This window comes from Callionymus lyra, chromosome 4 (assembly GCF_982586985.1).
Source record: "Callionymus lyra chromosome 4, fCalLyr1.hap1.1, whole genome shotgun sequence".
Lineage (NCBI taxonomy): Eukaryota > Metazoa > Chordata > Actinopteri > Syngnathiformes > Callionymidae > Callionymus > Callionymus lyra.
The window spans coordinates 15,593,342-15,608,650 of NC_141821.1; the positions used below are offsets into that span (position 1 = coordinate 15,593,342).

Consider the following 15,309-nt stretch of genomic DNA (forward strand, 5'->3'; position numbering starts at 1 on the left):
CATGTTTAACTTTTTTTTTCATACTTTAGTATTCTTATGTTTTTGATTAAGTTGCATGTTTAACTATTTCGTTTATTTCGACTTTAGTATTCTTATGTTTTTGATTAAGTTGCATGTTTAACTATTTCGTTTATTTATACTTTAGTATTATTATGTTTTTGATTAAGTTGCATGTTTAACTATTTCGTTTATTTATACTTTAGTATTATTATGTTTTTGATTAAGTTGCATGTTTAACTATTTCGTTTATTTATACTTTAGTATTCTTATGTTTTGGATTAAGTTGCATGTTTAACTATTTCGTTTATTTATACTTTAGTATTCTTATGTTTTTGATTAAGTTGCATGTTTAACTATTTCGTTTATTTTGACTTTAGTATTCTTATGTTTTTGATTAAGTTGCATGTTTAACTATTTCGTTTATTTATACTTTAGTATTCTTATGTTTTTGATTAAGTTGCATGTTTAACTATTTCGTTTATTTATACTTTAGTATTCTTATGTTTTTGATTAAGTTGCATGTTTAACTTTTTTTTTTATACTTTAGTATTCTTATGTTTTTGATTAAGTTGCATGTTTAACTATTTCGTTTATTTATACTTTAGTATTCTTATGTTTTTGATTAAGTTGCATGTTTAACTTTTTTTTTTTATACTTTAGTATTCTTATGTTTTTGATTAAGTTGCATGTTTAACTTTTTTTTTTATACTTTAGTATTCTTATGTTTTTGATTAAGTTGCATGTTTAACTATTTCGTTTATTTCGACTTTAGTATTCTTATGTTTTTGATTAAGTTGCATGTTTAACTTTTTTTTTCATACTTTAGTATTCTTATGTTTTTGATTAAGTTGCATGTTTAACTTTTTTTTTCATACTTTAGTATTCTTATGTTTTTGATTAAGTTGCATGTTTAACTATTTCGTTTATTTTGACTTTAGTATTATCAACAGTAGTAGTATTTTTCCTGCAAATTGATGCTATAAAAAGAAATTCCTCCACCCACAAATAAAGTGACTAAATGTGATGGAGGAGGATATCAAAGAGTGTGTTTGTGCGGGTCAGGAACCAGGCCAAAGGTGCTGTGGTTCCAGGAGAGTGTCATGTGAAGCGTCGGTGTGAGTAACATGACTCAGAGCGTCACAGGCGGAAGGTCGCGGAGCAGCAGCACGGAACGGAAGCGGGAGTAGAAGCCTGTCCGCCATTGTGGAATATGGTGAGGGATACTCCAGTCCAACAGCAGCCGCTTCCCCACTGACTGCTTAACCGGCTCGGACTGGTCCACGAACGCCTTCTCCACGGACACGGAGTTTTCGCCGTGTTTTGCCAAAAAAAACCCTGAAAAAACAGGCAGGTCGTCGTGTGTTGTGGAAAAAAAACGGCAGGAGAAGAAAAAAAGAAAAAACCCGACGCTTCGCTGCGATCATTGAGCGGTTTTGAAACCCGAGAGACGAGCCAGGAGAGCAGGACCGGGAGAGAGAGAGAGAAGCAGGGAAAGCCGCGGACAGAAAAAAAAACAACGACCCCAGAGTTCGGCTTTCTGGAGGATGTCTGCCACCACCGTGGACCAGGTCTGTGTGTCGGAACACCACGGGGACGCCGCCATGTCTTATCGAAAATACGTGCGGTTGCGGGTGAAGTTCTTGCAGGAGTTGGTGTCTCATCACCCGAGACAACTCTGGGGGATCTAGCCGTTAGCTCGCGTGTAGGCCGGCCGTGTTGCACGGAGACTCTCTGCTGGTCGTAGCCCGGGTCGCGATGCGGCAGCGATTGGACTGGATGTCGTTGACATCCGGTTAAAATCTCACGACGTGTTTTACGAGAACATATGTCTTGAAAAAGATGCGTCGCTTTTTATGTTTTTTTTAAACCACGGTCGTTTTTTGTTTTTTTTTGCTGGCGTGTGTGTTGTTTTTCCTGCTATCTTCTAACATCTCCTTTTTATCTCGTTGTTATTGTAGAGACCCAAAGGACAAGGAAATAAAGGTAAATGTATTTTCCACTGAAACACCCTTTTTTTTCACTGTAGCGTGGCAAAGAGATTTAAATACATTACTTTAATATGCAGCTCATTTCACCTGTGCATTGTTGGATTATTTTGTCAATGTTATCACTTTAAAAACATTGTTATGTTAAATCCACGACTATGACAATAATGTGGCACAACCATGTGTTCTACATGGATGGATATGCATGTGTAGGGCTGATCCTCTTATTATTATTTTACATCCACTTTTGTGCACAATGATAAGCAATAACTAACTGTCTCACCTTTTACCTTCCGTTTCTGATGATTTCCTAAACGGCAGTTGTCGATGCTTATCAGATCAGAGGAAGGGAATCAAGTGACGGGTTAATAGGTGGCAGTGGACAGTGGCTCCACTCACAGCTACACCATCTTTAAATCAGGAGGAGGATTAAAAAAAACTACTGTCTTGTGTGTTTTTTAATCAAAATACAGAATCCCTTTTTTTCCCGAATGTTGTCAGTTCTATTCTTCTTTCCTTAAGACCATATTTTGTTCTTGTAAGTAACTACTGACAAAACATGTTGTTTTCTAATTTAGTAGTTCATTTAAATAGCACATTTAGGAGTGCTAAAAGTGTGTTATTGTGTATTTTCAAATGCCGAATGGTGACAATTGAGACTCTTGAATTGTATATAATGTACACAAAGATGCACACTTTAATTCTTTTTTGGTTTTAGTAGGAGTAATATTAGTTGTAATGTAATGTAGGCAGGATATGACGGAGGAGTATGCATGATATTTCTTCGAATAATCTTCTAACGCGCTCATGGGGTATAATCTGTTGTCCTAATTATCCTTTTCTTTCTCAGTACAAAACGGATCAATGCATCAAAAGGATACTGTGAATGATGATGACTTTGAGCCTTATTTAAGCGGCCAGACCAATCAGGTACAAACACCTCTTTCTTTTTGTTTCTTTTTTCTTCTCCATATATTTGTAATAAGCTGGTAATGTCACCGATAAAATAAACCTTCTATTCATGAAAGCGATAATGTAATGACCAGCCAGTCATTCATCAAACTCTGTACAATTTGTAGTTTTGTAAATATGTTTATTGAATTTATTGTGATCGTACATTTTCATGTCGATTTGATTTTTTTTTAAATTTTAAAGTCAACTTTTCAGACTTATCTTTATCTTCCGTATTCCTTATTCTGAATTTCACCAGAACTGTTTTTGGTCTTTAACCCTCACAGGGTAACAGCTATCCACCCATGTCTGACCCCTACATGCCAAGCTACTATGCTCCATCCATTGGCTTTCCTTACTCTCTGGGAGAAGCTGCCTGGTCCACAGCAGGAGACCCTCCAATGCCCTACCTGACCACCTACGGACAGATGAGCAATGGCGAGCCGCATTTTATTCCCGACGGTGTTTTTAGCCAACCAGGCGCTTTGGGTAACACCCCACCCTTCCTTGGCCAGCATGGCTTCAACTTCTTTCCTGGCAACGCAGACTTCTCCACATGGGGCACTAGTGTCTCCCAAGGACAGTCCACGCAGACCTCCGTCTACAGTAACAGTTATGGGTACGCGCCCAGCTCACTTGGGCGGGCCATCACTGATGGACAGGCTGGTTTTGGAAGTGACTCCCAGCTGAGCAAGGTGCCAGTGCTAAATAGTATTGAGCAGGGTATGGCGGGGTTAAAACTGGGTACGGATATGGTGGCAGCCGTCACCAAAACTGTCGGCTCGTCTTTAGGGGTCACAGCAGGTATGAGCAGCATGGCGGCCAATAACCTGCCGCCGTCTGTCAATTCTGCTGGATCTAAACCCGCCTCCTGGGCAGCCATCGCCAAGAAACCGGCCAAGCCACAGCCCAAAGTCAAGCCGAAAGCCAACATGGGAATGGCAGGTAACGCCATTCCGCCTCCTCCCATTAAGCACAATATGAACATTGGCACGTGGGACGATAAGAGCGCCATGAACAAGCCCCCGTTAGCTCAGACTATGATGCCTCCGCAGCCTTTAGTGCAGCAACCTCTTCTAGGGCAGCCCCAGCCCCTCCTGCAGAGCCCCTTACCCCCCCAGGCTCAACACCCGTCCCAGCACCAACACCAGCCCTTCCACCTCCAATCCCTCCAGTCTCCCCAACACCCTCAAACTCTTCCCCCCGGCCCGCAACACCTACACCTCGCCTCTCAACACCCACCGCACCTCCACCATCACCAGCCCCAGCATCCTGGACCGCCCCCCAACCGCTGGGTGGCGCCCAGAAATCGCGGCGAAGCCTTCAGTCTAGGCATGGGCATGCCGATGAGTGCCTCCCCCTGCTCAGGAGAGGTGCACCCAGTTTTGGAGAAACTCCGTGCCCTTAACAACTACAACCCCAAAGAGTTTGACTGGAGCTTGAAAAACGGACGCGTCTTCATCATCAAGAGCTACTCGGAGGACGACATCCACCGCTCGATCAAGTACTCTATCTGGTGCAGCACAGAACACGGCAACAAGCGTCTGGACGGTGCCTTCCGCTCACTGGGCAACAAGGGTCCGCTCTACCTGTTGTTCAGCGTCAACGGCAGCGGGCACTTCTGCGGCGTGGCCGAGATGCGCTCACCGGTGGACTACAATGCCTACGCGGGTGTCTGGTCTCAGGACAAGTGGAAGGGCAAGTTTGAAGTGAAGTGGGTATTCATCAAGGATGTGCCCAACAACCAGCTGCGACACATCCGGCTAGAGAACAATGACAACAAGCCAGTGACCAACTCCAGGGACACTCAGGAAGTGCCTCTGGAGAAGGCCAAACAAGTGCTTAAAATAATCGCCACTTACAAGCATACCACCTCAATCTTTGATGACTTTGCACATTACGAAAAACGGCAGGAGGAGGAGGAGGCTTTGAGAAAGGTGAGGATGAGCTTTTTAAACACAATTTGATCAATAGATTGGTTTGGGATGTCAAGGTGTCTCATTGACGGCAAAATAATACGAGCAACTTTAAGGAATCGTCGCTTGAGTTAAGGTGCCTCGACCAAGTCAAAAGTTGATTTATTTGATGATTCAATTTTAAAACGTGATCTTTAATTCAAGTTTTTGATTGTACAACTATTAAGTAATCAAGACGAGTGAGCAATGAAAACCTTAACCAGCCAATTGATGGTTATCAATGCAACTTACTTTAAGTTTAATAACATATTGTTCCAAAAAGAAAAAAAACGGAAGTTCAGGGTTTTTTTCTTCAGCAATTCCTCTGTAGCAGAATGATGTCTCTCAACATTCAAATCAACCCAAAAATGGTTATTTTCATTAAAATCAGTTGTATTTGATATAAGCGTCACCACTGAGATTTAAGTGTGTGTTTTTGTAGAGTTTGCATGTGTTCCCTGAACTTGCGAGGGTTTTCTCTGATGTATATGATAGTTGTACACAGAGGGAGGATTGAGTAACCAGACAAATGATGGAAGTAACGCCTAGCATTGAAAATCATCTCAACTCTACGAGTCCGGTATAAAAATGTGGCTCTACCTAATAAATCACAGTGCGTTTTAAAAACCACTATAAAATGATAAGTTGAAGTAAACATCTATATGATTGAAAGTTCATCTTCCTTCCTTCATTACATAGAAGAGAAAAGTGAAAACGACTTTGTAATGATGATCATTGTTGGAATTGAATCACATCTCAATACTGGACCCTTAAAACGTTGACCTTTGCTTTGGTTTTGGTTTTCACTACAAAGCAAGCGGAGGTGAAGTTAGTTTGTGGCCTTGTCCAAGACATGGACTCCCACAACCAACATTGTGGAAAAAATAGTTTGATTTTGGAATAGGTTTATTCTTTTAAGGATTTTATTTTCGGCTCTTGGGTCAAATCTGCTGACTTTACTGCCATTTTTTTTTATTTCCAAATGCCACCAATTAAAGGAACCATCACCCAACTTGTGAAAAAAGTGAGAGGATTTCTAGTACTCATTCTATACTCAATAGTAGTCACTCTAAGTTGTATTAAAAAAGTGGATTTTCTTTTCTGAACATCGTGGAATGCTGGAGCTTCTTTCGCTACAGTGACTCACTTGGATCTCTTCAGTTCTTGGTCTCTTTTCACGGAGTCAGCTCGGCATGTGGCAGCTTCCACCTTCCGTCACAGCAACACCTTGTCATCCTGTTGCTGTAAATGGAGGTTGTGGGGGAACCTGTCGGCGGACGGATGTGTCACCATTAATCAGCAATATATGTCCAGTTAACCAGATTCCTCATCAGCCATCTTGTGCCGTTGACATGGCAACCGTAGTCTGGCAGACTGCGGTCGGATACATAGGGCTTTCCCAAAATAGCCCGCATTCCTGACATTCCTTCTTCCAGACAATGGCAGATACATGCTCCGATGTCTCTTAAATGTCCCTCTGCGGTTCCCCCGGACTTGGGTGGCTCACCGTCTATTCCTGAATCCTGAATGGCTGCGTATATACACGGCTTCATGTCCGAGGGTCGAGTGAATCTCACGCCTGTATCACGAGTGTTGGTCCACATGGTTGAAACTCTCAGTAAAGCTTCTGCTGTAGAACTTTATTAAACTGCTTCCGTAGAATCACCAGCATTACAAGCACCCCCCCCCCTCGCTTCGGCCTCCTTCCTCCCCGACCACCCCCCCGCTGCCCCATTGATGCTGTACTGACTCCACGCTGCTGACCTTGTTAATATGCAGTGCGCTACTTTCTCATTAATATTTCAAGTCGGTGTTTCCAGTGCTTCTGAAAACAACCTGTCAGTAGAAGACTTGTTGGAGCCTGTGCGGGGCTGCAGTCTTGACCTCCTACAGGACAGGATCCGCCTCAGTCAAACTTGTATCTTACCACGGTCTTTTTTCCGCGGTTGTGTTTTCACAACTGCTTGAACGATAAACTCGGCATGTCTCGGGAAACTTTGAATAAGGTTGTATGCGTCTCATGCTCTTTTTTTAAATGATTGAGGAAGTAGTTGAGGCGACGGCGGAGTAAAGGAGTCCAGTATAAGTTTGTTTGACGCGTCACGATGGATGTTCATTATATTTGATCGTCAACTATGATGACTACGATGGTTTCTATGGAGGATTCAACTGTGGACGTGTGTCTTCCCGATCATTGCAATACTTACCTTCTTTCTCTGAAGACCACATTGATCAGGACTAACACGGACCCTAAACAACCATGCACACGTTTTGGTCTTCACTCAAGACCAAAATACAGTTTATCTGTTGTTTAATTGATTTAATGGCTGTGAAATTGTAAGTGTGATTTTGTCCCTTTTCCCACTTTTGGGTTAAAATATCTTATTATTTAACATCCCTGTACGTTTTGGACTTTATAGCAAGCGTTTAAATGTGTCTTTTTAAATTATAACATATCATTTATGTATCCATAAATAAGTCTAAAGTTTGAATTAATTCAGTTATTACAGAGTCTCACGACTGGTCTTTTCTTACTCTTTTTTTTGCCATTTGACGTATAATGTCAACGGGTTGTTTTTTTTTACCTTGGGTATAAAAATAGTTAGAAAACCAGAGCTTTCAATTGAGACTCACCGGAAAAGACACTCCTTCCCCTTGTGATGAATACAATCTCCCTTTGTGACTCACTTTTCAACGTAATGAACACTCGCTTGTGGATCCTTCTCTCTGTGAACTCGTCTCTACAGTTGTGTATGTTGCTTTTAGAAACTGTTTTTAATGGCAGGGGATGATTCTGGTTGTTGTGCTGAGTCTTGACTCGCGTGCAGGTGAATCTTCTCTGTGTTTGTGGGCTACTTTGGTGACCCTTACAATTGGTCTTTCTCCTGGCAGGATAAAAGCTCGAATTAGGTCTGAGGTGCTCGTTGGGGATCCACCTTCTGGACAAAAAAAACTGTTTTGTCACTTCTGGAAATTCCTCAGGATGTTGTAAATGTCATGTTCCTTCTGGGATTTCACTGGCGGGACACACCCAATGATATTTGATATTTGACGTGTGTGGTGATTGTTTTCCGTGCTAGTCGTGTTTGTCTTTGGCTATTTGAGACGTGCTGAGTGTCCGGACCAACGCGATGTTACTCCGAACTCTCCTCCTCGCCCTACAAACGGCATTTTTCCATTTATCATATTAACATAATGGAATGTTAATTTCATTTAGAATCTAACAAGCGCTGCCAAGTGTGCTTCCTGTACACACCGCTTACTTCGTCTCCTTTTAAATACGCATTTTCTGAGACTACTACTACTACTACTGAGAAGTGTTGCTCATATCCTACATGAAATGGATTTATTATTATTTCAGTTGTATAGTTGTGTCCAGAGAATATCTTGGTCGTTCTGACTGAGTGCCTTTTTTTATTTAAATATCCCAAAAACACATGCGGTTATCTTAAACACGTTTATAGCATAGGTATTAATAAAGTGGTTTGTAATTATACTATCATGATGTACAAATGTAATCATTGTTCAAATATGGGACTTTATTCAATAGTAAGCAAATAGATTTAGTAGTAACTGAAGTATGGTAGTGTTTTAAGAGATGTGTATATATATACATTTTCTCTAGGGTTGGATAATGATCTTGCATAATATTTTCAACAATTGTCCTGTTAATTTTACTCAAACATTTTTAAGTCGGAACAAGTCGTTGTATTTAACTTAATAAACGTGCTTTAAGTACAGAGTAGTGTTCAAGGATAGTGGAGGAAACCGAGGGCAGAGCCAAATATTTTCTGACAAGCAAAAGATTCATTTGCTGTATTTTTGTCTCAAATTAAATATAATGCTCATTTAAAGTGCTTAAAAACTAGATCACACCTGATGCGTGGGTTTCAATTATAATGGGAATTGCTGGATAAAAAATCTTAATGAGAATTAGACTTAAATTAGAATTCCAGTGGAAAAGAACAAATATCACACATTCTCAAGGTTTTTCAGACGTTTCAATATTGTACTCATATACTCAAAGTGTACTTGCAAAAATAATACTGACAACATCAGTTTCAAAAGCCAAATGTCATCTTTATTTTGTGATAAACCTTAACCTTAACCTTCGTACATCGTGGGAAAAGCAGGTTGTTTATTTAACTTTTGACCCGTCATGGCTTGTTTTGTAGCAAATGGAGTTGTTTTATGAAAAACAAAATAAAGATAAAGATCTTTGCTTCCTTTGCAGAGAGACATGATCTGTAGTTCATTCATTTATATTTCTGCTGAGTAAAATGCATGTTTTTTTTCCACAAAGAACCACATATTGTATCAAAAATAGCCTCCAATTAAAAGACTGATATTGTACGTCGTTTCACAATCTCAGACTGTATTTACAATTTTTGGTACACGTGATGGAGTTTGACACCCCGGCTATTTCCTGTTGAGATAGTGATCAGGTGATAAAGCCTCACCCACGTGCTGGGGTCACGTGACTTCATGCAGCGACGCCGATGAAAAATATTTCGGGTGAACAAAGCAAGGGCGGAAGGAGGAAAACTCCCTTCATGTACCTGCATCACGATAGTCCTGTGACCCGCGTGGGTGAAAGTGACCCTTGTTAAGTCTGCTAGGATCAACGTGAAGATCCCACCGAGTGCGTTGCCTTGACGATTGCATGTGTCACAAATGATCAGCTTTTGTTTGGACCTCATTGTTGAGCTCTCTCTCTCTCTCCCCCCCTCTCTCTCTCTTTTCAGGAGCGCAATAGAAATAAACAGTAACCTTGAAGCGAGCTCTGCTGGATCTGCAACAGTAATGATGTAGGACCTTAACTCAAGAAACTGCCTCACCAACCAGGAGGAAAGGCTCCGATGATCTTTCCCGCTGAAGATGACAACTGTATGTGAACACTGGGGGCCGTAGATGGACTCATCTGTATGTGTTGACCGGTACATTCAACCCGTGTTCTCACGAGAAAAACCCACTTCGAAAAAAAGCAAAAAAAAAAAAACGTCAACTGTCTTTAAAGCACTTTCAGTCCTTGGAAATCCGCCTCGTCAGACCTTTAATTGCTAACTTCCTGTTCTAATTTTGTTTGTGACAAACTAACTGACTAACCCTAGTCAGCTGTACTTCTTACACGCCTCCGAGCCGGTGATCATGACAAACCTGCTTGAGGAGCATTAATAATATATGATAATAATCTGGCTGTAGATGATTGACAGGTGGGATAAAATTAGCTGGGGAACCGTCACAATCATGCCAATCATAGGATGTACCCCCCGCCCCCCCTTTTTTTCTGTGCCCCTCTTTCTGCATCTGTTTTTGTGTTCCAAACGTATCATGCGACAGGCTAGTGCACATCTTTGATTTCTCTCTTGTGACCCTGTCAATCTGAAGTGCATTTGTCTGAGGAGAAACCTGCTGCTCTGCTGGAGCTGCCGCTGCTCCTCGGACCCTTGTGGGGGCTCAGTCAGCCCCTCAGCTACTCTAGCACTTTTGGGAGAAACCCCCGCATCCACCGCCTTCTCGGCTCCACAGAGATTCCCCCAAAATGGCGAGACGTCAACTGCAAGGATGCGACAGTTTTCTCCTCTAGGTGACTCACTAGCTAAATAAAAACGACTCATGTTTAGAACTATTGCGTCTCTGGTTTTTACTCTTTTGTGTCTTTTATTTAGATGCTTTTAAGATTCAATTCTTGTCTACTTTCTGACCTTGGAATGACTCTTTGGCTGTTTCAAGAACTTGTATCTAGAAAAGCACCTGGTAGGTGCAGACCTCTGCCAAGCATATTGTCTGATCCTATACATTTATTTTCTTGGTCTATTCAAACCTTTAATTCACAATTTAAATGGAGCCCAAAAAACACGAGGCATGAATGTTCCAGCAGATGTTCACGACAGGACCGGACGTTTCTGAACAATGGGGATGGATTCTTCAAAGGATTGGTGGATCCAGATGGGCATAAAATCGAACCACCTGGTTGTCGTCTCTAAATCAAGTTTCCTAAAAAAGGCATTTAAATCTTAATTTTACTTTGTTACATTACATTCACACCAACAGGCGGACATCGACAATAACATGGTGGAAGTTTATTAACTTAATTTATATTGCTCAATGAATTATTTGTTAGATACAATTTCTTATAAAAAACACAGTTACTTTAAAGTAACTTTTAATCGGTTGATTAATGGGAGAAAGTACTGGATAAATAATACATTTAACTTAGTTATAAATAGATACAACAGTCCAACATTTGCCCACAAATTTTAAACATTGTAATATATTATAACACAAAATACAGTACTTGGCATCCCATAATTAGGATCATGTAAATATGCATCACTATTACAACAAAAATAAAACACACATGTTAAAAACACTTATTTTAACAGACTTGAACATACACTTTCATATCAGAACAATCTTTATCTCGATGAACTATGATTTAATTCAATCAAATTTAAAACAAACAAAAACCAAACATAATTCTTAGTGCCATGTGAGTTCACCTGTTTACACTTGTTTACAAATATCTGTTGCTAATCCAACTTATACTTTTACAACATTTCCCCCTCAAAAAGTGTTTACATAAATTCTTAGTACCGTACTATATTTAGAATAAAATATAAACCATAACAAAGAAACACAAATTTGTAATCTTCATAATATTCCATTTTTAGTTTCTATTTCACTGACTTTCTTTATTTAGTTTTTACATTTAGTTTTTATTCAATTCTTATTTAGACCTTATAGTTAATGGGTTTTTTTTCCAGGTCTCTCAAAATTAAATAATAATAATAAAACATAAAATAAATAACCGTTACATCCATATTAACCTTATAACATCCTATTCTTGTATTGGTAAAACTATGTATAAATAAATAATAATAATCGGACCAGAGAAAATGTCTAATGTATCTCCTTCTCTCAACGTCGCTGCTTCAGTATATATTTTAAACGATTCATATTAAAGATGTTTTTTCTCTTCCTCAGACTTAATGGCGCCACACACGTGACCTCAAAACAATGTTTTTCTTGGACGATAAAGAGATTCTAATCTAATCTTCCCATCGCTGTTTTATTTGAGCCACTAGAGGGCGGCATTACCTCATGGTTGAGAGCTCCGGACAACAGACAAACGAACATCTCGTCTTCTCTGCTGGAAGAAAAAAAAGAAAAAGAAAATTAATCTGTTATTCACGCACAAGCAGGTGGAATTTTACAATCTGTTGTTCGATCTGTAACTTAAAGCTCTTGTCAGTATTCACAGGTGTGGTTTTAAATCTTCTCACCAACATGACCTTTGACCATGTCTTCTCTGCTGTTGTGTAAGGATGCTGAGGTGCATGTGAACCCACATTTAATTACAACCTTGTGACTGTCTGCTGCACCCTGAAACCCTGCTGCAACCATTACACCCCCGGGGACCTGAGCAGGAGAATATACCCAGCAACCCCCCCCCCCCCAACACACACACACACACACACACACACACACACACACACACACACACACACACACACACACACACACACACACACACACACACACACACACACACACACACACACACACACTTTCATTAGACCTCATGGCTTCCCTCTGTGATTTCACCGTCTGAGAATCAAACCAAGTGGTTAATGGCTTTAATATAAGCAGCAGTTCATTAGCAGTTTCCACAGCGGTCAACGCTGCAGCAGGAAAGTGCAGAGCGAAGCCTTTTATTTAAAGGCATCACAAAGTCCTTCTGGACGCTCAGTATTCAGCGCAGGAGGAACGAGAGCATCTTCTTAGTGTGTTTGAAGTTTCAGGAACGGTTTCTTGCAAGCATCGCTCCGAGCACCGCGGGACCTCATTTATTAGAGCTCGGCCCGGTTTACAGTTTCTCTTTGTACTCCTATTTATGACTCGTCTTCAAATCATCCTGTTTGTCGGTGATTAGAAAGTTTTTCTTATATTGACCTGGAGGCCTGAAAAAACATGTTTGTAGTATCCCTTGTGTTGTCTCTGGATCAAGGTTACCCGAAAAACCAATGTGTTTGTGGTATCCCTTGTGTTGTCTCTGGATCAAGGTGATCCGAAAATCAAACCTATTTGTAATATCCCTTGTGTTGTCTCTGGATTAAGGTGACCCGAAAAACAGACGTGTTTATAGTATCCCTTGTGTTGTCTCTGGGTCAAGGTGACCCAAAAGCCCGGAAAAAAAACAAATGTGTTTGTAGTATCCTTTGTGTTGTCTCTAGGTCAAGGTGACCCAAAGGCCCGAGAAAAAACATGTTTGTGGTAATCCTTGTGTTGTCCCTGGATGAAGGTGACCCGAAAAAACAAACGTGTTTATAGTATCCCTTGTGTTGTCTCTGGGTCAAGGTGAACGACCTCCCTGGCTCCCATAAATACATATGCAGTGGCGAGACGCTCTTGTACTCTGCGTGGTCCAGATACTCAAATTTCAAAGTAATATTGTGACTCGTAGACAGACACAACAGGATAGCTAGTTAGCATTAACGCTAACAATGTGAGATGTCTTTTTTCTCAGAGCTGCTATTCGTCTGTTATCACACTAGAAAATGTCTGTTTTACATATTTATCACCATGTGAATCTTAACACTGCAGTATTTCTCTGGATATATCGTAATGATCATTCGTATTAAAGTGAGAAATAAGGCAGTGATGCATATGTATCCAAAAACAATACCTTACTGATCCAAAATGGGAAGATGTCTGTTGAAGAATAAATGTTTCTTGGACATTCAGAAGAACAGTTTCATCCACCGTCGAGGTTCAAGGCCGACGGATTATGGAGACAACAACGTGAGAACCATCTGAAACACACAGACAGACACACACACACACACACACACACACACACACACACACACACACACACACACACACACACACACACACAGACACACACACACACACACACACACACACACACACACACACACACACAGACAGACAGACACACACACGTCTCAATAACTGTTAGCAGTAATTACTACCTATTATAACACGGAACAAGCTACCATTATCTTACCCTCATTATTGCTTAGCAGCTCGATTACTCTTGTCTTGTGACATTTTCTTTGCAGGGTACCAGGGCCAGTGGAAACTCAACTGTGTGGAGTCGAGCTGAGGCGTGTAAGGGTGGAAATGTCTCGTCGAAAAGTTACATTTTTAAGGAGAATCTCCCACATCCACCGTCTTCTCAGCTCGACAGAGATTCCCCAAAAATGGCGAGACGTCAACTGCAAGGATGTGACAGTAGGTGAGTAACTTTACTGCTTTATTTTATGGCTTGTATTCATGTTAAAGTGATACACCCAAAATTAAAACTATTTCTCTACTCGCCCTCATGTCGACAAGGGGTTTGGTATTATTTTTAAAATAATCTGTTCCTTTTTAGAAAAGGAAAATGTTTGTTCATTTTAATGTAGCGACTGGAGCCCAGGGAAGAACTTTGTCCAAAAAAAGACACTTAAAAACATCCAAATGCCTCCATTATGCTCGTCTGTAACTTCCATCTTGTATTGAAGCCCTGACTTTAAAAATGGTTCCATACATAAGTCTAAATTTTAAGGACAGGAATTTTCTTTCACAGTCTCCAACATATTTACAGTTTGTTTTCAGTCATGTGTCTCACTTTTACTCCTGCATGCAAGAAAATGGCCGACCAAAAAGGAGAGATTCTGACTTAAGAGTTTGATGACATCCCTGTTCATCTTTTGAGACTTTATTTTACAGAGAAACTAAAGAAATGTTCCCCAAAATCTCATGCCTGGTATTGATCTGTAAAGGAATTTCATTTAAATCCAACATTCAGCTGCATGAGGGATGGAACACACCCTGTTTTTCTATTCTCCGATATAGTCTTACTTAATCTGTAAAGTTGTTACGACATCACAGTATGTAACCCTGATGTAACCCCAAGGATACTTTCTAAAGTGCTCGTCTGAGAGACTGATAGTCGCCTAAAGCCAGCAAAAAGTGAGTGAAGGACATTTGTCTCCAGAGAGTTTGGATTTTAGTTAAGATTGGGTTTTTGTCGTCGCTTCGGAATCGGAGAAGTTGTTTTCAAACACACACTTTTAGAGAATAGACACAGAAATCAAGTTTACATGAAGAAGATCGAGGATGGAGATGGAAAAATGATAAAAGCATTTTGTATGTTCTCCTTGATGTCGTGTGGGTTTACTCCGGGCACTCCGGTTTCCTCCCACAGTCCAAAAACACACAAAGTTTGATTGAGAACTTGGGGAAATATCTGTAGGCATGAGTGTGTGTGTGTGTGAACGGTTGTGTGTCTTTGCGTGCCTTGTGACGAACTGGCGTCCTGTCCAGGGTGTCCCCTGCCTCTCGCCCGATGAAACTGATGTGACTGTGGTACACGATGAAGAGGTAGAAAATGAATGAATGTTTTA

General features: G+C 40.6%; 1 protein-coding gene across 2 annotated transcripts; it reads left to right on the plus strand.

Annotated features, from left to right (window-relative positions):
• Positions 1 to 1,093: 1,093 nt before the first annotated feature.
• Positions 1,094 to 10,517, plus strand: ythdf3 (YTH N6-methyladenosine RNA binding protein F3). 2 transcript variants are annotated; one of them, XM_087788914.1, is made up of 5 exons: positions 1,094 to 1,213; positions 1,959 to 1,983; positions 2,836 to 2,915; positions 3,224 to 4,873; positions 9,637 to 10,517. In XM_087788914.1, the coding sequence occupies exons 1-5, from the start codon at positions 1,211 to 1,213 to the stop codon at positions 9,658 to 9,660; spliced, it is 1,782 nt and encodes a 593-aa protein (XP_087645040.1). In that variant the 5' UTR covers positions 1,094 to 1,210; the 3' UTR covers positions 9,661 to 10,517. The 2 variants fall into 2 exon arrangements, with proteins under 2 accessions (XP_087645040.1, XP_087645039.1); XM_087788913.1 differs by having other exon boundaries at positions 1,097 to 1,568.
• The last annotated feature ends 4,792 nt before the right edge of the window (positions 10,518 to 15,309 follow it).